Source organism: Trichechus manatus, unplaced genomic scaffold (genome assembly GCF_000243295.1).
Source record: "Trichechus manatus latirostris isolate Lorelei unplaced genomic scaffold, TriManLat1.0 scaffold00158, whole genome shotgun sequence".
Classification (NCBI taxonomy): Eukaryota; Metazoa; Chordata; class Mammalia; order Sirenia; family Trichechidae; genus Trichechus; species Trichechus manatus.
Window position 1 is genome coordinate 671,741 of NW_004444094.1, and position 22,596 is coordinate 694,336.

The following is a 22,596-nucleotide window of genomic DNA, read 5'->3' on the forward strand; positions in this document are numbered from 1 at the left end:
TGAAATCTGAGAAATTATGCCTCCTTCTTTCTCCAGTAGTGGAAATATACCTTTTTTGTTGTTTCAGAAAATTTTATTTTGATTTGAGGTTTTCCTTCATCTATTCCCCTTTCCTTGTTTACTCAAAGAAAGAGCAATTATGTTAGAGCCCATATTTGGTCCATATTAAGCTACCCCAATATTAGACTCCAGTAGTGTTAATTCCTTTATCTATAGAGCAAAACACATGTTCTTGCTGTTGTTGTTAAGTGACACAGAGTTGGTTCCAACTCACAGCAACCCTTTGTACAACAGAACGAAACACTGCCCGGTCCTGCGCCATCTTCACAATGTTTGTTATACTTGAGCCCATTGTCACAGCCACTGTGTCAATCCATCTCATTGAAGGTCTTCCTCTTTTTGATGACCCTCTACTTTACCAAGTATGATGTCCTTTTCCAGACACTGATCCCTCCTAATAACATGTCCAAAGTACAAGAGACTTGCCAGCCTCACTTCTAAGGAGCATTCTGGTTGTATTTCTTCCATGACAGATTTGTTTTTCTGGCAGTTCTTGGTATATTCAATATTCTTCGCCAACACCATAATTCAGATGCATCAATTCTTCTTCAATTTTCCTATTCATTGTTCAGCTTTTGCATGAGACGATTGAAAATACTACGGCTTGGGTCACACATATCTTAGCCTTCAAGGTGACATCTTTGCCATTGAACACTTTGAAGAGGTCTTTTGCAGCATATTTGCCCAATGCAATACATTGCTTGATTTCTTGACTGTTGCTTCCATGGGCATTGATTGTGAATCCAAGTAAAATGAAATCCTTGACAGCTTCAATCTTTTCTCCATTTATCATGATGTTGCTTATTGGTCCAGTTGTGAGGATTTTTCTTTTCTTTATGTTGAGGTGTAATCCATAATGAAAGCTGTGGTCTTTGATCTTCATCAGTAAGTGCTTCAAGTCCTCTTGACTTTCAGCAAGCAAGGTTGTGTCATCTTCGTATCGCAAGTTGTTAATGAATCTTCCTCCAATCGTGATGCCGCATTCTTCTCCATATCATCCAGCTTCTTGGATTATTTGCTCAGCATTCAGACTGAATAAATATTTGGTGAAAGGATACAACCCTGATGCACACCTTTTCTGATTTTAAACCATGAAGTCAGTATCCCCTTGTTCTGTTTAAAGGACTGTCTCTTGGTCTATGTACAAGTTCCGCATGCACACAATTAAGTGTTCTGGAATTCCCATTCTTCATAATGTTATTCATAATTTGTTATGATCCACACAGCCAAATGCCTTTCTGTAGTCAAACACATGTTACAAAATCTTAAACTTGGAAGATAAGGGTAAGCTATTTGTCTCATTCTAAGCTATTTGTCTCATTTATGGTTCTTAATCTTTTATTGGTTTTTTTTACAATGGAATTTAAAAGCACACAGATAATAAAATAGTGAAACTTAAAGCAGAATTAAATAATGCAAATGGCATGTTGGATTTTTTTTTTGTACGTATTGACTTTCCAAATCACATATCAACTAATACAAATAAAATCATAAATTTAATATAGAAATTAAGCAAACCACACATTGTCATAATATAAAATTAATTTGAAATCTGTATATTTTCTGTTTTTGTATATATTTTGACTAAAATATTTCAAGTACCTCCACTCAGTAGTATTCCAAAACTATTCATCTTTCATGCTGTCCTTCTCTTCCATGTACAGTAGCAAGCACATAATGAAAATCAGTAAATAATAATAGCTAATAATTAGTATATACTAAGTACATGCCTGGAACTCTTTTATTCACAGATTATTTTTTTCTAACTGTCAAACAACCCTAAAATGTAAACATTATTCTTGTCCTCATTTGTTTGACAAGGAAACAGAGTTTCAGAGACTTTAAATAATGTATCCAAAGAGTTTGAACCTCACAACAAATATTTCTGATTAAGTAGTAAGCCGCTTAAATCTCATGCCTCTTTTCAAAGTTAGTGACCTTTTTATTTTTTTTACAACTTTACTGAGTATTTTACATTGCATATAAATCACCCATTTCAAGTGTATGATACAATAATTTTTAGTAAATTTACCAAATTGTACAACCATCACTATAAATAAATTTTAGAACATTTTCATCTTTCAATAAAATCCCATATGTCCATTTACTGTTAATCCAGGTCCCCACCTTCTGTCCCAGTCAACCACTAATCTACCATCTGTTTGTATGTATTTTCTTTCCTGGGCATTTCATGTGCATGGAATCATATTATATGTAATCTCTTGTATTTTGCTTTTTAGTGATAATTTTTGACAGTTTTAAAATGAATACATCTTTAAACACTATTATAATTATTAAAACTGTAAAAATGCAGTAACACCCCTGTATGTCCCCAGGAACATGAATCATTTTCCTCCACGGCACTTCTGGTTGGCATAGATCATTATTTGTCTCAATTAGCAGGCCTGAGACAATAAAACAATTCTTCACAGGAGTGGCAAGCTATCATGATTACACCTAAATCTGGTGTTTGCCTATTTAATAATAGGTTAAAATTAGTTACTTGTAAGGACCTAAAATTGTAAGAGAACTGTAGGAAATATTTAAGATATTATCAATTTACTCAGTGACACTGTACTTACTGTATTTGCATAAGCATTTTTGACAATGGTCTGAATGTTACTATGATTGCCACCTATTATGGAGATTTCTCAATTGACACAACAGATATGGGATTCCACTCTCAATCAAACAGTAATCTCCCTTAATACCTACCACACCCATGGTAGTAATTATGGCTGGCCCTTTGGTAGACACTCCCTACCTTGTATTAATGATGGCTCTTTATTATGTTACTGAAACTTTTTTTTTTTTAAGCTATAGTTAAACATGAACATTAACTGGCTGTGTTGTTCCAACTGTGCCAATCATGTCAAAAAAGTTATGGAACAATGAAACTTATCAGTCCTTCCACAGAGAATTAAATTAATAGAAACAAAATACATACTATTTCCTTGAAATCATTTAGAGATATCATTAGAAATCAAAAACTGCCAATTTTAGAGGATGATTAATCTAATAAAATAATAAATATAAATATTATTTTAAATGGGAAGCAATGATATTTACACTGCAGAATAGCAAGTTTTATTTATCTTTGTCTTAAGATGCCATTTCTTGATTTTTAGCTGCAAATTTAATTCCCCAATTGTAATTTTTGGGCACATATTATAATTATTCTATTCTTCGAACAAACCTTAAACAGATAATATGACAAGAAATGATCAATAACAGAAATAGTCTATTGTCAACTTATCATCCCTATTAAGAGTCAAGTACATAAAGATAACAGAGATGAAAGAGGAGTTAGAAAACTTGTTTTGGTCTTCTGGGGTCATGATTGAATATTTGTGTTTCTCCCCTATGTTTTAATTTGTAGCCAATGATTTTGTGAGTATCTCAACCTTTGTGAAACACAGAAATATTAAATATGTTAACATTTCTAAACAACTATGTGAGTACCATAAGCACGAGTTAATATTTGAAAGAGCTCAGGATAGCACTTAGCACATAGTAAGCAGCATGATGTGTTTGATAAGAAAAACTGATATCTCCCAAAACAAAGTTTTCATATTAATTTAACTTTAAAAAATATTTTTGTTTTGACAGTCTTTTATCCAATCAGCTTCTTTTTTTAAAAAACAATTCATCTTGAATCCAGGTAGTAAGAAAAAACGAATAATCTCTATGTATAAAATTTAAAAGTTAGATTGTTTCTTTTTCCTATATGTGTATATGTAACTTAAATATTAGTGACACTAAAATGTCAACTCTGTTTGAATAATAAAATCTTATTTAACAGAAATATTTAAAACCGATTTCACTTCCACAGAAATATGGACAGAATTAGTAAAAGGTTGTTTCCATGGGGATTACAGGAGACCTGCAAATCAAAACATTGAAAGAGTCATTCTTTGAAGCTTCTATAAACTTAACTATAGTTTTTCTCCTTAATCACTACTTGTAATTAAAGGTTTTTCTTTTTTCCCTTCTGAGAAAGAAGTGAACTAAATATTTATCCGAGGTAGTCTACAGTAACAGATTTTTAAATGAAGTTTTTTTTTATTTTTATGATTTATTTCTTTTGGAAAAACTCTTAGAGTTTAACAAATATGATATAATTGGAATTTGTGTACATTTCTTAACTGTGTTCAATATCTGATTGTATTTGAGATATTGTGCTCAATTTCCTGCATTTATTTTTATTTTTGTTATGTGAAATATAATGATACCTGAAGAGAGGAAAAATAGGTAAAAAGAATTATGTGACTAGAAGGGACAAAGTTACAAAAGAAGAGTGCTTGTGACTTTCCTTTTATTCTTCTTATTTTTAATCTCCCATAACACATAGCGTGATTCCTCATACACAGTTGGCCAAGATCTCTATAGCCTCAAAGAAAGGGAAAATTTAATGACACCTCTTTGATATGGGATTAATTTACCTTGTCAGACATCTTTATTTCACTTGACTGAAGAAATTTATCCTGGGTGTAGCCAAAATCTGGCATGCCACTGGATATATACTTGGTTGAAAACAACTATGACTTAAGCCAGGTACATCAGGGAATAATAGTAATGCTTTGTGCTGTGATTACTCTTTTTTTTTTTTTTTTAATATGTACATATTTCCAGTTTATCTCTGTAGGTTTTACCTGAGCATTGAGTGTTATAGAGAAAGCAGCAACAGAAGGAAGAACTGGCCAACACAATGGGGCAAGACCAAAAAAACCACCAAACCCATTGCCGTCGTGCAAGGTGCAGCTGGTGGAGTCAGACTGCCAGCCTTTTGGTTAGCAGACTGAGCTCTTAACCACTGTGACACAGTGCCTGTTAAATAGTCTTTCTGTCTGGCTTTGTGTTAGAAAGATATTAGAATCTTACATGAACCATCTTTACAGACATATGGAAGTAATGTATGCTTTTGGCAATAATTCAATGCACAGGTATTTATATTCAGTGATTTTAAAAAAAGTAACTGCACACACAAGTAACAAAAGGACTAATCCCTCTTACAGATAATCTGTATTATTTTAAATGACATCTCTTGAGGAAACTGCTCCATGCACAATAAATTCTACTTTTCTGAGTTTAGCCACCAGCACATAAGATCATATAACATAAAATCCTCATTCCCTAATCATAGCACCTTGGTCAGGAGGTAAACATCCAACTTTCAACTGAGCCAATGATATTCATTCCTGTGGGAATTTGATTTTTTTTTTTTTTTTATTAGAGAGAAAAAAAGCCTGGGAGTTTTTGAGAGAAGGTTCAGGAACTTCCAATATTGAGTCCCCACAAGTAATCCTATCCCTTTTTCTTAGTTATTCAGATTTTCCTTTCATTTCATAAGATACTCTAGGACCTTTTCAATATACTTCCATCACATCCCCTCCCCCAGGTATTGAATTCATTTTCATGAAGTCAGACTGAATCTGTTCTTGTCATTTGGAATCCAAAAATCCTAAATTAATTTTATAAAAGCATTTATTAATCCATGGATTTTACATTTCAAATACAAGGCAATACATGTGCAGCAAAGAGGTGCTATAGAAATGTCAACTATTACTTCTAACTGGGGTCGTGAGAGAAACATTCTCAGAAGAGATTGAAACTTCACCGAAGTATCTCAAATAAAGTCTAGGTTAACATTAATTTATATTTATTTGGATGTTTAGTCTTTTTACATCACTATATTCTGATGAAAGTTCCCTCAATTATTCAAAAAAACATTTGAGTTTGAAAAGTCAGGTACTAGTTTTGACATCCGAACATTGAGGAAATTAGGGTTGAAAGATGAAATGCATGATGGAGAAAAGCTATGCATTCTGTACTTGATATGTAGTAAGAACTGTATTAATCTCTTTTAAGTCTTCCAACTATACTATTAGTTACAGATTTATTTTCCCCAATTTTCCAAGGTAAGAAACAGAGTAGGAAAGTGACTTGCCTAGGGTCATATAAGAAGCAAATGGTTACATTCCGGTACGAACCTCTCAATTATCATTTAGTTCAGATTTCTTTCAGTTTCTTGAAGGAGGTTTAACAGAGTTTTAACAGACAGAGAAGGAGAGGGGGGATATTTTTGAGAGGGGCCTGATACAAAACAGGAATAAGATAGACAATAGCATAGAGAAAAGTAGAGGGTAAGTCCAGGTGGGGATGCTTCTGATTTGACCATGTAGATGTGGACAGGGAAATGGTTAGAGATATAGCCAAAGCAGTAGACTGGCATTGAATTAGGGCATTATGATGAGCACAAAATAACTTGCTAGAATTTTCCATTGGATAGTGTTTTTCAAATTAAGGTGTGTGGACGTTTTGCTAACATTATATGAGATTATATATTTTTGTCCTTTAAAAAGGTTGGAAAGAGTTATAGCCAGCGGGAACCAATTCACGACGGTGAGCAAGACAGAAGCCTGAATAAAGTAGTGGTTCATAGAGATAAATTCTTCATATTCATTCAAATACTTATCAAGTATTTATTAAGAGCCTATTATCTGCTGGAATCTAGGGACAACAAAATGAACAAGGCATCCTTCCTGTTTTCAGTAAATTGATATTTTTCAAGGAATTTACATTCTTCAAGGAATTTACATTCTAAATGGAGAAATATATTGAATAGATACAGTAGTTACAAAATAATGTGCTAAGTATAGATTATAATCATTGTAGAATTAGGATTCAGCCTATAGTAAAGTTTAAAAGCTCAGAGAGTGAATTATTCTCCAAGAAGAGGGTATTTTCAGAGCATTCGCCAGAGTATTAGTGGATATTCAAGCATTAAAAATGTATTTAATTGCTTTGAGAGATTCAGTCTTAAGAGATCACATTATGAGCAGAATGGAGGCCAAGGCCTTGAGAACTTCTTGTACAATCATTTCTTAGTGTTTTTCAGCAGAGTGGAAATTAGAAATTACCAATTTGCCTTTTTCCACATTGTCTACTTATCTTTGAGAAGGTCAAATGAAAGGTTAGCTTTCATTTGACATTTTTAAATATTACTGGGAAGGATCAAGAACTTAAGGGACATGAAACACTAAAAAAGCAATGTGTATTTTATTTGGAAGATTAAAAAAAATGGTTTGGCTATGTTTTTAAAATATATCATTTATTGTCACAGAAATATGTGAGTTTCAAAAAGTAAAAATATTCATATTATGGAAAGATCTTGTTGACAACTCTATATTGCTGAATGTATTTGAACACTTCTCTTATTTATTCTTAAATTACTAATTTTATATTAACATCTTTTTACTGAATTCTGACCACCTGGCATTTCAAAGTAGAAATCCAAAGCTCTGTCTTTCTCAAAATGATCCATTAATGCTTTAGATTCTCTTGATATTGAATTAATAATGGGAAAAAACCAAAACAAAACAGTACATCTTAATTTAAAGTGGATTTACCATAAAGAACTCTGGTAATCTCAAATATGGGAAAGGTAAAAATGAGCCCCATGGCCATTCATCAGTTCATTCATTAATTTAACAGACATTGATACGCTCTTCACAAGTAGTATTTTTACCGGTCTTGTTTTTCATGTATCTGAAATTTTTTTGTCCTAGATAAACCCACTGCCGTCAAGTTGATCTCAACTCATAGCGATCCTATAGGACAGGATAGAACTGCCCCACAGGGTTTCCAAGGAGCGCCTGGTGGATTCGAACTGCCGACTTTTGGTTAGCAGCCATAGCTCTTAACCACTACGCCACCAAGTTTCCCATGTCCTAGATATAGCAGGTGTATCACCATAGTATATAGTAAGATGGACTGGATGTCAAGGGGACTGGTGACAGGATTCTGGTAATATCTCTAAGCCTCAGTGTCTTTACCTATACAATCAAGAGTTTAAAGTAGAATTTGCAAGCCTCTTTGCATATTTAAAATTCTGTAAGAACCTCCCCAAAACTGTTTTTGTATTGTGAATCTCATAAAGTAAAATTGGCAGGTAAGCTTTTAATTGATAAATTTCAAACATAAGAGTGGCCTAAATATTTAATGTGCCTTAGTGACTGTTAGGATTTCCTAGGTGGCCAAAAAAGTTCAACACTCCACTACTAGCTGAAAGGTTTGTGGTTGGAACCAACCAAGGCCTGGTGATCTGCTTTCAAAAAGTCACAGCCTTGAAAACCCTGTGATATAGTTGTGCTCTACACACATGGGGTTGCCATGAATCAAAATCAACTCAACTGCAACTAACAGCAATTGACTGTTAGTGACAGGTTTTGATAGTTTTATTTTAATAATATTAGTTTCATTTTGTTTAAACACTACATCCACTTCTTGTATTTGTAGAAATAAATGAAAGCATTACATTTTTCTCTTGAGGCCAACTTCTTGAAGCATTAGTTTAGTAAGTCCTTTCTCTCTTGCTAATTTTCTTCTCTCTTCTGCTCTCACTTCATCCAGGTCTCTATTCAGTACTATATTTCCATTGCTGTCATTCCATATTTGGTTTGTCTCTTTCTGTCTCTGTTTGTCTTCTTAACACTTGTCACCACCTGGCCTTATGTTTTATATTGTACATTTATTTACTCTATGTAATTTTCTACCTTAATAGAATTAATACTGAGGCTGATTTCTTTATTTACAGTATATATTATCCCTGTTGTCTAGATTTATAGTTGTCTAATGAAGTAGACACTTGCTGTATGTGACAATTTGAATTTAAATTAATGAAAAGTAATTTTTTTTTTTTAATTTCCTTAGTCACATTAGGTATCTTTTAAGTACTAAATAGTCACATAGGCTAGCGGTTACCATATTGGACAGTGCAGATACAGAACATTTCCATCATCCCAGGAAGTTCTATTGGAAAATCCAACAATAATAGACCTATAGTAGGTGGTCAATAAATAATATTTAATGATTGAATAAGAAAATTTGAAATCTTATAGAAAAGTTAGTGTATACTTCTTAAATAAGATCTGTTTTATTTTATTTTATTTTTTGCTTTCTTAGTTGTAATTATTTTCCTGCATGATAGAAATTGTAAAAGTGAAGCAATGAAGCCTCTTTCCCAGACTCATGTTCATCAGAGAAGTCAAAGATATCCAGAAAAATTCACTATAGTTTTTAACTCTTTTCAAATGGAATTCCAAATATTTCACTAAAAGAAAAGTTACATTCCTTTATAGTTAAATAACCTATTGAAATCAGCACAAATTAATTTGTGCTGGTAAAATAAAATGAGTGTTACCATAAATGATTCCAGGAGGAATTGTACCCTCCATTGCCAGTTAAAGATACATTTAATTAAAATTGTTTCCTGTGATTTAATAAATAATAACATTGTGAAAATAAAATGTTTCCCTCAAACCTTTGTAAAGCACTGTATTTGCTTAACATATGCAGGTTCAATGAAGATTTAGACAAAGTTTAGATGATAAGAATTGGGAGGGCTGAATATGATAAAAAGTCATATTTTATGATAATACTATTATAGCATTGCTGACACAACAAGGTAAATGAGTTACCATCAGAGTAAAGTCAGAAATCTCACGTTTGCATATAAATTAGTATTATATTTCCATTTCTGTTTAAAATTCAACTTTATGAGTATATCATCCATTTGAAACTGCTTTGTCAGTTTTATTAATGAATATTTCTTATGAATTTTTTACAATTAATGTTTACTTTTAAAATTCACTCACTCATCTGAAGAGCGTGGGCTTTGAAATCTCTGTATAGTGGATAGTTGCATTTTGTCTTACACTGTATCAAAAAAATTAAAGTAGATGTGATTTCTAAATTTGATTGAAATCGATAGGCATATATTTGATTAGATTTATGATTATGCATAAAGTGGTATAAACTCTATGATACAGTTTAATAAGAGAATTATATGATCACATGTGCTTTAGAGAAACAGAATTTTACAGACGTACCATTTAATGAAAGAGCCCCTGGTGACGTAGTGGTTAAGAACTCGGCTGTTAACCGAAAGGTCGGTGGTTCGAACGCACCAGCAACATGAGAGAAAGATGTTGCAGTCGTCTTCCTTAAAAACCTATGAATTAAAAACCCTATGGGGTAGTTCTAGTCTGTTCTATTAGCGTAGCTATGAGTCGTAATTGACTCTCTGCAATTTTTTATGTTGTTGTTTGTTTGTTTGTTTTAGTACCATTTAAAGATTTTAGAAGGTCTGCTGGAAATAAAAACTGGATCTAAGAAAATCCATTGTCTAATCCTCACGTTATAACAAGCCATACTGTGTAAGCCAAACCCATCCTTGGATGCTTGGTGCACATTTCTATACTCTGCCTTTCCTCTATCCCCAGAGGTTCAACAAGACACAAGGAAAGACAGTTATGATTGGTTTCAGTTACTGAAGGAAGCAGCTGATATTTATATTTACCGGGAGGATCAGAGAGGCAGCATGCAACCTGGGGAGCTCCCTTGGCTTCAGGTTTTAAGTCGTTGGGGGTTGTTTGTTCTTTTGTTTGGCTTTCAGGGCTGCACGGAACAGCATGGCCATCATGTTCAACTTTGATGCCTGTGGGGATAGGTTAGATAGAAAACACAGTACAGAGAAAGAGAGATGCTGCGTTTGTACTTAAAAGCATAGAGGAAAAAGGGTACAACAATTTGGGTTCGCCTAAATTAAAACACCACACGTCTAAGAGTTTGTTGTACTGTATTAGCTTGCATGTTGCTGTGATGTTGCAAGCTATGCCACTGGTATTTCAAATACCAATAGGGTCACCTGTGGTGGACAGATTTCAGCATACCTTCCAGACTAAGATAGACAAGGAAGAAGGACCTGACAGTCTACTTCTGAAAGAACTGGCCAGTGAAAACCTCTGCAATAATGGGCTCAAACATAGCAAAGATAGTGAGGATGGCACAGGACTAGTGTTTCGTTCTGTTGTACATAGGGTTGCTATGAGTCGGAACTGACTCAATGGCACCTAACAACAACAACAAATTGAAACAGAAAAATAAATGAACAAACAAAAATACTTGTAGGTTGGTCAAATTATTAACAGTTCTCTCTCTTTTAATTATAACACATTCCATAGGAATTGGCCTTGTTTTAGTTCAGGATTTTAGCTTTTGCTTTGCAATTCAGTCCCTCATGCAGGTTTTAACAGCTGAGTCTTGAGAAATCCAAGAATTGCCCATGTTTGAAGCTTAATGTGCAGGTAATACATATATTCATTTTGGATATGCAGCAAATCAATATGCAAATCAATAAACATACATATTCATTGGAATTATTATCCAGTTGATCTTTTTCCAGTGGGGAATAACTCTCCCTTTCCTAATCCTAATTCATCCTAATTCTTTCTTCTTCTGACAGATCATTAAACTTTAACTAATTCTATTTAAGGTCTTGCTAGTCTAAATACAGTCCATGGACTGACTAGAGCATCTGCATCACCTGGAAGCTTATAAGAAATGCAGAATCTCCAGACCTACTGAACCAGATTCTGCATTTCAAGAAGATTTCTAGGTGATTAGAGTGAATACTAAAGTTTGAGAAGCAATGTCTTAATGTGTGTGTTTTATCACTGTAGGACATTTTTAATCCTACATAATTTTTTTTTTTGTTTCACTCCTGAAATAAAATTGTGTACCTTTTTGCTTTTCTATTTTATAAAACAATCAAGTTATGTGTTTAAACTTCACTGTCACTTAACATACTCAGAAATGAGTCATGAATTATTTTCAGATTATCATTTATCCATCAGGATTTGTCATGGTTTATTTAAGTATATATTCTTAAGATTCAAGAAAGAATGAGATGTATTAGTCTTTCCAACAGCATATGAATTCACATTTTTTTACCCCAGAACAAGTTCTAACATTTGAAAAATTCTTAAATGCGTATTAAAATGTTTCCAACTAGTTGAAGAATATCAATGGTAGAAGTTCCTCCAGACACTGAGTAAGAAAAGCTTTCCAGATTTGGGACCTATGGTCCCAGTATCATGTCTTTGAAAACCTTTAAAAGTCAGTAGATGTGACATCTGGAAATTTTCAATATTTTCAATGACTGGTTTGGATTTATTGAATCCAGATTATGTTAGATTCATATATAAAGCTTTCTTGGCCTATGGTGAGCACATTGTTGTGTTGTATACTTATTGTGTATATCGTGATCATTTCTAATACATATTGCATATTTATATGTCAACATATTTTCACACAGGGGACTATAATCCTGATTCATGACATCACATCTGTCCCACCACATCCCACCCATGAATATTATCTCTTAGCCTATACTCATCCTCTTCTCCAATTTCTAATTTTATCTGTCTCATATGATTTAAATGAAAACACTTCCTCCTGTCATTTTATAGCTAATATTTTCTAGTTTGAAGTCACCCAACATTCGCTTTTTAATCCCAGAGAATAATTTGGAAAGGAATACCATTTACAATTTTTATTAAAGGCTTCATCATTAATTATGAAGCCTAATGCATTTAATAAACATTTCTTTTTGCTTAACCAGTTAGCTTCTTTCTGAGTCATATATTTATCTATAGCTATACATCATTAGCCATGTTATCAGAAATGTTTTAGATATTCAGAGTGCAATAAAGGATTGCATAGGAATTTCAGAATGCCATAAAAGTTCTTAAGAAATCTAGCATGTATATAATGCAAAATAACTCATTGCCCTATATTTTAAGAGGTTTAATTATTAGTAGCTACTCATTTCAATTCTAGCTCAATATTAATACATTTTACTTAATTCTGCACTAAGAAAAATAAACAACTTAATTTTATAAGTTATTGTACATGTTTCATATAGAGTTGGTGATGGATTTACACTGTTCCTTACTAAACAGATAAAATAAAGGAATACTCAAAATTAAGCAAGGAAAGAAGAAATCTATACTGCAGGTGCTTTAAAATATTGTTAAAGTAAATGTAACATCTGTTGTCACTGTTTTTGATGATGCTATTTTCTTTTCTCAAATTAATTACAAACAGTATATTTATTTTAATTGCCAGTGTCTCTAGGGATCAAGAATTAAGTATGACATTCATCTACTACCTTCAAGGACCTTGCTAGGTACAAGAGGTAGATGAGCTGAGTGGGCAATAATTATGATAGGAAGTAGTACGTGACAAGTGTCATAGGCAAGTTGTCACTATGAAGTATGGACATTCTGTAGAAGGAGTTATTGCAGTGTCAGAAGACCAAAAAGAGATGCATTAAGATAAGATTTGAAGGATGAATAACCTTTGAACAGGTCAGGAAAGGTCACTGTAAATGAATGGAAAATAATGAAAACCTGCACTATTTATAGGAATCATGTTTTTTTTTTTTTTATCTGCCACAATAATAAAATTACTTTCTCAGATAGTGCAAGAGGTGAATTTTTCAGGGTAGTTGTCATTTACAATTTATCATCACCCTTCACCCTCCCATGCCTTAGTTATTAAAATTCACTGAGATCTGAATGGGGATCGCATAAGATTATCACATGGACAAAGGCAAAAACTGTAGAGAAGCAGCCAAGAATCCATGGCATGAAAGGACTCTGACCCCTTTTCCTATCATATAACCTTTGTGTCTGAAATTTTTGCTATTAAGGAATCTGTGTGCCTTTTATTGTCATGTTGTTCCTTGTATCGTTTGATAGGATGCTTCGGACACCAACGTCCTGAAGGAAGCTTTCTTATACATTTTCACTACTCAGGTGGTGGTGAAGTAATGACTAAGCAAAGAGACTGTTGGGAGTGAAATGTAGAAAATTTAGTTACGCTTTCACCAATTACCAGATGTTTTAGAAAGAGACAAATGTAGCATTAGGGCGCTAGTTTTCTCATAAACACCAAGAATTTAAGTAAAAAGATATGGCAATGTGTCATAGAATGACTTGTACATATTCATTAAAAAATACTGCAAATCTATATCTTCACTCTTACTTTTAACCATTAAAAGTTTTGTATACTTTCCTTAAACAAATTATAGTTTTAAAATATAACAATGATCTTTCATATCATATAAAAGTTAAAAATTAACCAATCTGCTGAAAACACAATTTCTCTTTATTGTTGATCTTCAGTCATGATATCTTTTTGTTGATGTAGTTTTTGGCTTTTGAAAAAATTTAATATGTGATATATGTGAGCTTTTATAATTGAAAGTGACTGTCCTGCTGTCATTCATACTCCTCTGAGGCACTCCTTTTTAGCAATATCTCAGAAACCCAAGAGAGACGTAGTAAAAATAGCAACTGAGATATTTGGCGTGATACCTGGATTTAGAAGAAAAGGAAGGAAACAAGTGTGGATACTAGAACTTGTAAGGGAGCTAGATATAGGCAGGCTTTTCCAAAAATATATACACACCAACATGGCCTAAAATTCCACCTGATATGCTTAATTTAGTATTTTCTCTTAATGGTTAAAAATCCAGGCTTGGAACCCTGTAGGACTGGATCTGATTCCTGCCTCTTGCTTGTTCTCTGGTTTACAGCAAAATTTTAGTCACTCTGATCCTCAGTTTCTGATCCTTGTTGCTGTTGTTCGATGCCATCGAGTCAGTTCTGACTCATAGCGACCCTAAGTACAACAGAATGGAGAGCACTACCCGGTCATGTGCCATCTTCACAATCACTGTTATGTTTGAGCCCATTGTTGCAGCCACTGTGTCAATCCATCTCGTTGAGAGTCTTCCACTTTTCCACTGACCCTCTACTTTACCAACCATGATATCCTTCTCCAGGGACTGGTCCCTCCTGATAACATGTCCAAAGTAAATGAGACGTAGTCTCACCATCCTTGCTTCTAAGGAGCCTCTTGGTTGTACTTATTCCAAGACAGATTTGTTTGTTCTGATCCTTAGGGCTGCAAAAAAAAAAAAAAAACCTGTTGCCATCGAGTCAATTCTGACTCATAGTGACCCTATAGGACAGAGTAGAATTGCCCCATAGGGTTTCCAAGGGGCCGCTGATGGATTTGAACTGCCAACCTTTTGGTTAGCAGCCATAGCTCTTAACCACTATGCCACCAGGGCTCCAGAGTCACCAGAGTACTCAGGAGAGGAGTGGCTAATAAGGTGAGGGGCAAGCTGGCAACTATGGTGTCCTAGAAACCATCTGAAAAAAGTTTCTGAAGGGGGTAGTGATTAGTTGGTCAAATGCTGCCAAGGGTAAAAGAGGGTGTTAAAGACACAGACTTGACCCTTGGAAGATGTTTGTGGCCCTGACAAGAGTTGTTCTAGAACCCAGTTTATAGCTGTTTTTCCACATCCTGCATTTTCAGTCACTGCTATTTCCCTTTGTCACTTTAAAAGACACGGCTTCATTATAGCGTCTCTCCAAGTTTCCAAAATTACCCCCCATAGTTCTGATTTTATACTCACTCAGGGAGCTGGCAGCCACATACCAGAATAGCATCTTACCCTTTTTAGGATATTTACACTGAATGTTCACCTTATGCTGACTCTGTTACAGTTACCTACAAAGATTCAAATGTCATCCATCTTAAAAAAATTCATTATAACCTCCTATGCTTTCTAGTTGTCTCCATATTATTTTCACAAATGTATTTTGAAAACAAATGATCTGTATCATTTTTCTACTAGTTCCTGTCTATTCTCTCTCTCCTAAACCTCTTACAATATGAATTTCCTCTTCAACTGAACTGAAATTGCTCTGCTTACTGACACCGATGATTTCCTGAACACTGAAACCAGTGGCTTTTTATCATTATTCTCTCTATGCAGCTCCTTTAAGTAGAAAGCTGAAAAAAAAAATTATTTGTAATATCTGCAAGTTTGATTTACCATGACTTAAGTTTCCATAATAAATCCCCAGGAACTCCTCTTTTGATTTAAGCTTTCCAGAGATCCTGGTTTGAAAGCCACTGATCTAGAAAACCAGCATTGTGTTCATGCTTTTTATAGAGGAAAGCATCTCAGGTAAAGGCCAAGCTGCTTGTCTCTAGGTTCCTACACATCTCCCACTGTTAAGCTTCACATTAATTTGAAATTGATTTTTAGTAATTAAAATCACAGTTATATTAGCCTCTTGACACAAATTTAAAATGAAGAGCTTTAACTTTATAAACGATAATGCTTATTGCGGTTGATGGTGTTAAGAGGTAACAATACAAGTCTGTAAACACATTTGGAGTCGCTATCCCTGAACATGAGCCAGCATCATAATCTGCTTATCAGTGAGAAATGCTCAGGGAGTGTGAAATTCAACAAGACAAGCCAAAGAAAATTAATTCAGACTTGCCTCAGAAACGCCAATTGACCTAATCTTCCCAATCTATTAATTCTGAAGGTGGAAGGAGCAATAGATGGAACAGCCTGGGGGTAATCATAATGACACCAGACTTAGGAGCAGCTCCCAGAGTCGGCTCCGCTCCTGAAGACCACCAGGGAATTCTGAATAATAATTTTAAATGGGCATAAGCCACGCAGAGTCTTATAAGTCAAAAACAAAATCCAAAAATCAGTAACAAAAGTGAATTAGGGAACTTGAAGACAAAAATAATGTGATGGATTGATTTAATACAAGTGACTCTTGGGGTTGGAGGCATCCTGTAATAACAGCAGAACCATGTCTCCCAGTGAGCCATACAGGAACCCAACAGTGAGCTCCACTTGCAGATCTGGAAATAAGAAAAGCTTAGAATCATAATACAAATAAAATGGCTTAAATGTTAAAAAAAAAAAAAAAAAGTTTCTGAAAACTGGTGCCTCTTAGCATATAAATTGAGGTTATGAGTTAAAGCGTGTAGGCCTCTAGCCCCATGGTCTGTCTATTCTTTCATAAAGAGCTACGGCTGCTAACCAAAAGGTTGGCAGTTTGAATCCACCCGATGCTCCTTGGAAACCCTATGGGGCAGTTCTACTCTGTCCTATAGGGTTGCTATGAGTCGGAATCCACTCAACGGCAATGGGTTTGGTTTTTGGTTTTAGAAATGATAAAGCAGAAAACATCTATAAATAAGGAGAAGAAACTGATATTCTATGAAAGATTATGGATTGTTAGAAAGCATCTTAATTAAGTCATAATTAAATAAAACATTCATTACTTATTTCATTCTAATTTTTCAAGGCAAGTTTTACAGAAATAATTTCAAAGATGTAATATTAACTTGTAGTTAGAGGATTTAAAAGAAATTCAATCTAGGCGTCTACTGTCACCACCAGTTGTCACTGAGTCAGGTATAACTCATGGTGACCCCATGTCTGTCCAATTAGATATGTGCCTTATAAAATTTTCAATGGTTAATTTTTCAGAAGTAAATCATCAGGTCTTTTTTCCCAGGAACATCTGGGTGAACGTGAACCTCCTGCCTTTCAGTTATCAGCCAATTTACGCCATCCAGGGAAATCTTTGACCAAAACTACATTCAATGATATATAAATTTTAATTTTGTGTATTCTCGAGTGCCTGAAATACAGATCATGGATTTCTTAGGAAACCATAGTTTTAAGTCTGTATTGCAATCAATATTTGCCTTTCTATTCTTCTTTTCTTTTCCCCTTAATCTGGACTTTGAAATCATTTTTAAAGATGATAGAAATAGATTGCTAAGAGAAGTAATGAGGTCATATCTAAGAAACTGGGTGTAAATGGTATAGTCCAGCTTAACTTCTATCATTTTTCTCCAAAATAACAACTCTTGGTTCAAGAAGACCTATGTAATATTTACCTCATAAGTGATGACGTCAAAAAGGCTTCTGGTGCTGTTAGCTTTAACTCTAATAACATATGACAGGCATTAAAACTGGATTTAATACCACTAATTATTTTAATTACTATAATTAAATAAACGGTGGTTAACACTAGAAATATCTTCTTGCTTAACCTGGTTTATTAGGATACAGTCCCTGTAGTCTTGATTTGACCTATAACCTACTTACTTTAACAGCCCATTTCATAGTCATCCAGCAGCTGTGTACTGAACAAGCTTTGGTTGATGGCCTGTGGATAGGTAGTTCTGAATCAGTCACAGCCACTGACTCTGTGACAACCACCTTCAGTTACTTAAACTTCAATGGCCCCATTGTAAATACTAGTCACAGAGATATTTGAAAAACTAAACCAAACGAAACCTAACCCACTGCCATTGAGTCGATTCAGACTCACAGCAACCCTACAGGACAGAGTAGAACTGCTCATCGGGTTTCCAAGGTTGTAGATCTTTATGGAAGCAGACTGCCACATCTTTCTCCCATGGAGCTGCTAGTGGTTTCATACTGCGGACCTTTTGGTTAACAGCTGAGCGCTTTAACCACTGCTCCATCAGGGCTCTCTAGATGTTTGAATAGAGAAAATAAAATTTCTACATGGAATTTTGTGCCTGGCAATTCTGACAGTGAATACTGACTTTACAGTTACTATTGGCATTGGACAATAACTAGCTGAACTCTCTAAACTTTAGTTATCTTGTCTGTGAAATAGGGATTTTACTACCTAAGTGAGAGTGAGTAAGGAATTACAACTTACTTCAGTGCCTGGGACAGTAATATATTCATTTATGTATTCATCCATTCAATAAATGTGCCACAAATTATATTTAATTGGAGATACAAACCTAAACGTAGAAGCATACATTTAAAGTCCTTGACCTTATGAACTTCATAGTAGAGTTGAGAAGGCAGAAAATTTATCAAGCCTTTTCATTGTGCTATGTGTGGTATGTATATGGTGCTAAAGGGATTTATAGCTAGGGCATCTGTTTGTCACTTTATTGGAGCTCAGGAAAATCTTTCTCCCTAATGTGATTGTTTTGAGAAATTTACATGAGATAATTTAATTAAATCTTTGCTCACTACCTGGCACAAAATAAACACACAGCAAATGTTAGCTATCATTAAAAGATGAGGTCTAAAAGATCTAATTCCAGTAGGATTTAACTGGCAAAGATGGATGGACTGTTTCAGGAAACTGCAGCAGCCTGTGCAAAGAAATGGGGTGAATGAGAGTGGCACTTATGAGAAGCTAAAAGAAATTCAATATGGTGACTGTATACAGTATAAAAGTGCAGACTCAAAGGGCTTCAGTTATGAAGTGGCTATTTATAAACTATGCCGGGAAGTGCAGACATTATTCCGTTTCAGTGAGAACTCACCGGAAGTTTTTAAAGTGAAAAATTCACACACTCAAATATAAGAAGAAAAATAATAAGGAACAGTTATTGAGTTATTATGTGCTCAGTAATTCACATGCAATATCTCATTTAATACTTCCCACATAGTATATATATTATTTACCCTCAATTTATAGCTGAAGAACTGGAGAATTAAAAAAGTAAGTAATTTGCCCAGATCACGCAACTACAATGGTAAAAATAAAAATCTAACTTATTTAAGTCTGAATTTTAACTTTTATGCTACATTGTTCTCATCTTAATGAAGTCAGCAAGATCTGAGTGCAGAATGGAAAAAAAGATTGTAGAAAGACTGAGACAAAGAGGTAAGTTAGGAGACCATGGCAGTAACAATTCAAGAAATAATAACACCTTGCCTAAGGTAATGGCAGATAATGAGAAAAAGATGAGCTTCAGAGATACGTAGAGTCAATAGCATTTGATATCTCATGGTGCATTGAGCTGAAAGGAAAAGTATGATTCAGAGATGGTCTCCAGGTTTCTGACTTGGACAACTAGGTCAATGTTGCTTTCCTTCATTGAGCTAGGGAACACAGGAAGAAGACTAATTTTACAAGGGGAGGGTAGAAATCATGAGTTTAATTTTGGGCATGTTGAAGTGGAGATTTCCAAGTTCAGGTGCCCAGTAAAATATGTTTTCCTGTCTGAAAGCAGACATTTGAGGATCATCAATGATAAGGGCTAACAAATGGCATTCAAAGACTTACACTGAGAGAGCCTATAAGAGGAAGAAAAAGGGTGAGGAACACCAACATAGGGGCATAAAAACCAATACTCAGGGTTTATGAACAGAAGCAAGAATATGGAGTTGTCTACTTAGAGATGGCTGGAGGAAAGGGCAAGAGATGCTGAGGAGAATGGAGAGAGAGATGTGTCATCACAAAAGACAACAAAGGGAGAAAGGATCAACAGTGTCAAATGCTGCTGAGATGCTAAATAAGGTAAGGATTGGAAAATCAACTAAATTTGATGAAAGGAGTCTTGTGAGAGAAATTTCAGAATGGTGGTAGAATCCAGATTACACTTGGTCATTTGAGCAGCAAATGGTGGTGAAAAATGAAGTGTGGATAGAGACAGCTTCTTCAAGAGATAGACTCTGAAAGGGAAGGGAAAATACAGAAGATTGGAGAGATGACAAGTGTCAAGGGAGGTATTTAAAAAGGGAAATTGCTAATTACTCTCTATAAATGGTAAGTATTTAAATTTAATTTAAAAATGAAAAGCAAATCTAAGTCCTGAAATTAGTAAGTGTATATCAGAAATTTTGTATGACTTACATGTAGTCATAGCAATAATAAAAACCCTTTACTGAACGTTTACTATTGGCTGTGCACATTCTCCTTGTGAACAATTGCTGTTGTTAGGTGTCATTGAGTCGGTTCCAACTCATGGGGACCCTATTGTACAACAGAATGAAACAATGCCAGGTCCTACACATCCTCACAACCATTACTATAGTTGAGCGTATTGTTGCAGCCACTGTGTCAGTCCATCTTGTTGAGGGTCTCCCTTTTTTTTCGCTGACCCTCTACTTTACCAAGCATGATGTCCTTCTCCAAGGACTGGTCCCTCCTGATAACATGTCCAAAGTACATGAGACAAAGTCTTGCCATCCTTATCTCTAAGCATTCTTGGGTGTACTTCTTGCAAAGACAGTTCATTCTTCCAGCAGTCCCTGGTATAGTAAACATTCTTTGTCACCACCATAATTCAAATGCATCAATTCTTCTTCAGTCTTCCTTATTCATTGTCCAGCTATTACATGCATATGATGGGATTGAAAATACCATGGCTTGGGGGTCAGGTACAGCTTAGTCCTCAAAGTGACATCTTTGCTTTTGAACACTTTAAAAAGATCTTTTGCAGCAGATTTACCAGTGCAATATGTCATTCAATTTCTTAACTGCTGCTTCCATGGGCGTTGATTGTGGATCCAAGTAAAATGAAATCCTTGACAACTTCAGTATTTTCTCTGTTTATCATGATGTGCTTATTGGTCCAACGTTTTTATTTTCTTTATTTTGAGATGTAATCTATGCTGAAGGCTGTAGTCTTTGATCTTCATCAGCAAGTGCGTCAAATCCTCTTCACTTTCAGGAAGTGAGGTTTTGTCATCTGCGTATCAAAGGTTGTTAATAAGTCTTCCACCAATCCAGACATGGGTAGAATCAAGCATCCTTCTCTGACTATTTGCGCAGCATACAGATTGAATAAGTATGGTGAAAGGATACAACCCTGACACATAGGTCCTGATTTTAAACCACGCAATATCCCCTTGTTCTGGTTGAACAACTGCCTCTTGGTCTATGTATAGGTTTCAAATGAGCACAATTAAGAGTTCTCGAATTCCCATTCTTCGCAACGTTATCCATGATTTGTTATGATCTATACAGTTGAATGCCTTTGCATAGTTAATAAAACACAGTAAACATCTTTCTGGTATTCTCTGTTTTCAACCAAAATCCATCTGACATCAGCAATGATATCCCTTGTTCCATGCCCTCTTCTGAATCCGGCTTGAATTTCTGGCAATTTCCGTTGATGTACTGCTGCAACTGTTTTTGAATTATCTTCAGCATAAATTTTACTTGCATGTGATAGTTATATTTTTTGATAATTACCACATTCCATTGTATCACTTTTTTTTTGAAATAGGCATGTATATAAATCTCTTCCAGTTGGTTTTTCAGGTAGCTGTCTTTCAAATTTCTTGGCATAGATGAGTGAGCATTTCCAGCTTTGGATCTGTTTGTTGAAACATCTCAACTGTTATTCCATCAATTCCTGGAGCCTTGTTTTTCGCCATGATTTCAGTGTAGCTTGGACTTCTTCCTTCAGTACCTTTGCTACTTGATAGTATGCTACCTCCTGAAATGGTTGAATGTCAACCAATTCTTTTTGGTATAGTGACTTTACATATTCCTTCCATCTTCTTTTGATGCTTCCTGCATGGTTCAATTTTTTGCCCTTAGAAACCTTCAATATTACAACTCAAGGCTTAAATGCTTTCTTCAGTTCTTTCAGTTTGAGAAATGCTGAGTGTGTTCTTTCTTTTTGTTTTTCTAACTTCAGGTCTTTGCACATTTCATTATAACCCTTTATTTTGCCTTCTCGAAGCTGCCCTTTGAAATTTTCCGTTCGGTTGTTTTACTTTATCATTTCTTCCTTTTGCTTTAGCTACACAACGTTCAAGGGCTTGTTTCAGAGTCTCTTCTGACATCAGTTTTGGTCTTTATTTTCTCTTCTGTTTTTTTAATGACCTTTTGCTTTCTTCATGTATGATGTCCTTGATCCCATCTCACAACTCGTCTGGTCTTCAGTCATTAGTGTTTAATGCATCAAATCTGTTCTTGAGATGGCCTCTAAATTCAGGTGAGGTATACTCAAGGTTGTTCTTTGGCTTTCATGGATTTGTTTTAATTTTCTTCAGCTTCA

At 34.7% G+C, this 22,596-nt stretch overlaps 1 protein-coding gene across 4 annotated transcripts in view; it reads left to right on the top strand.

Annotated features, from left to right (window-relative positions):
• The window catches only part of PCDH9 (protocadherin 9), a 1,003,512-nt gene that overhangs the window by 35,202 nt on the left and 945,714 nt on the right, over positions 1-22,596 (top strand). The window contains exon 2 of one of the 4 annotated variants that reach the window (XM_023740558.1): positions 19,090-19,104. The exons of the other annotated variants lie outside the window; for them this stretch is intronic. Within the exon in view, the coding sequence (XP_023596326.1) occupies positions 19,090-19,104 (15 nt within the window). The remainder of the gene's footprint in view (positions 1-19,089; positions 19,105-22,596) is intronic. 4 annotated transcript variants of the gene reach the window in all.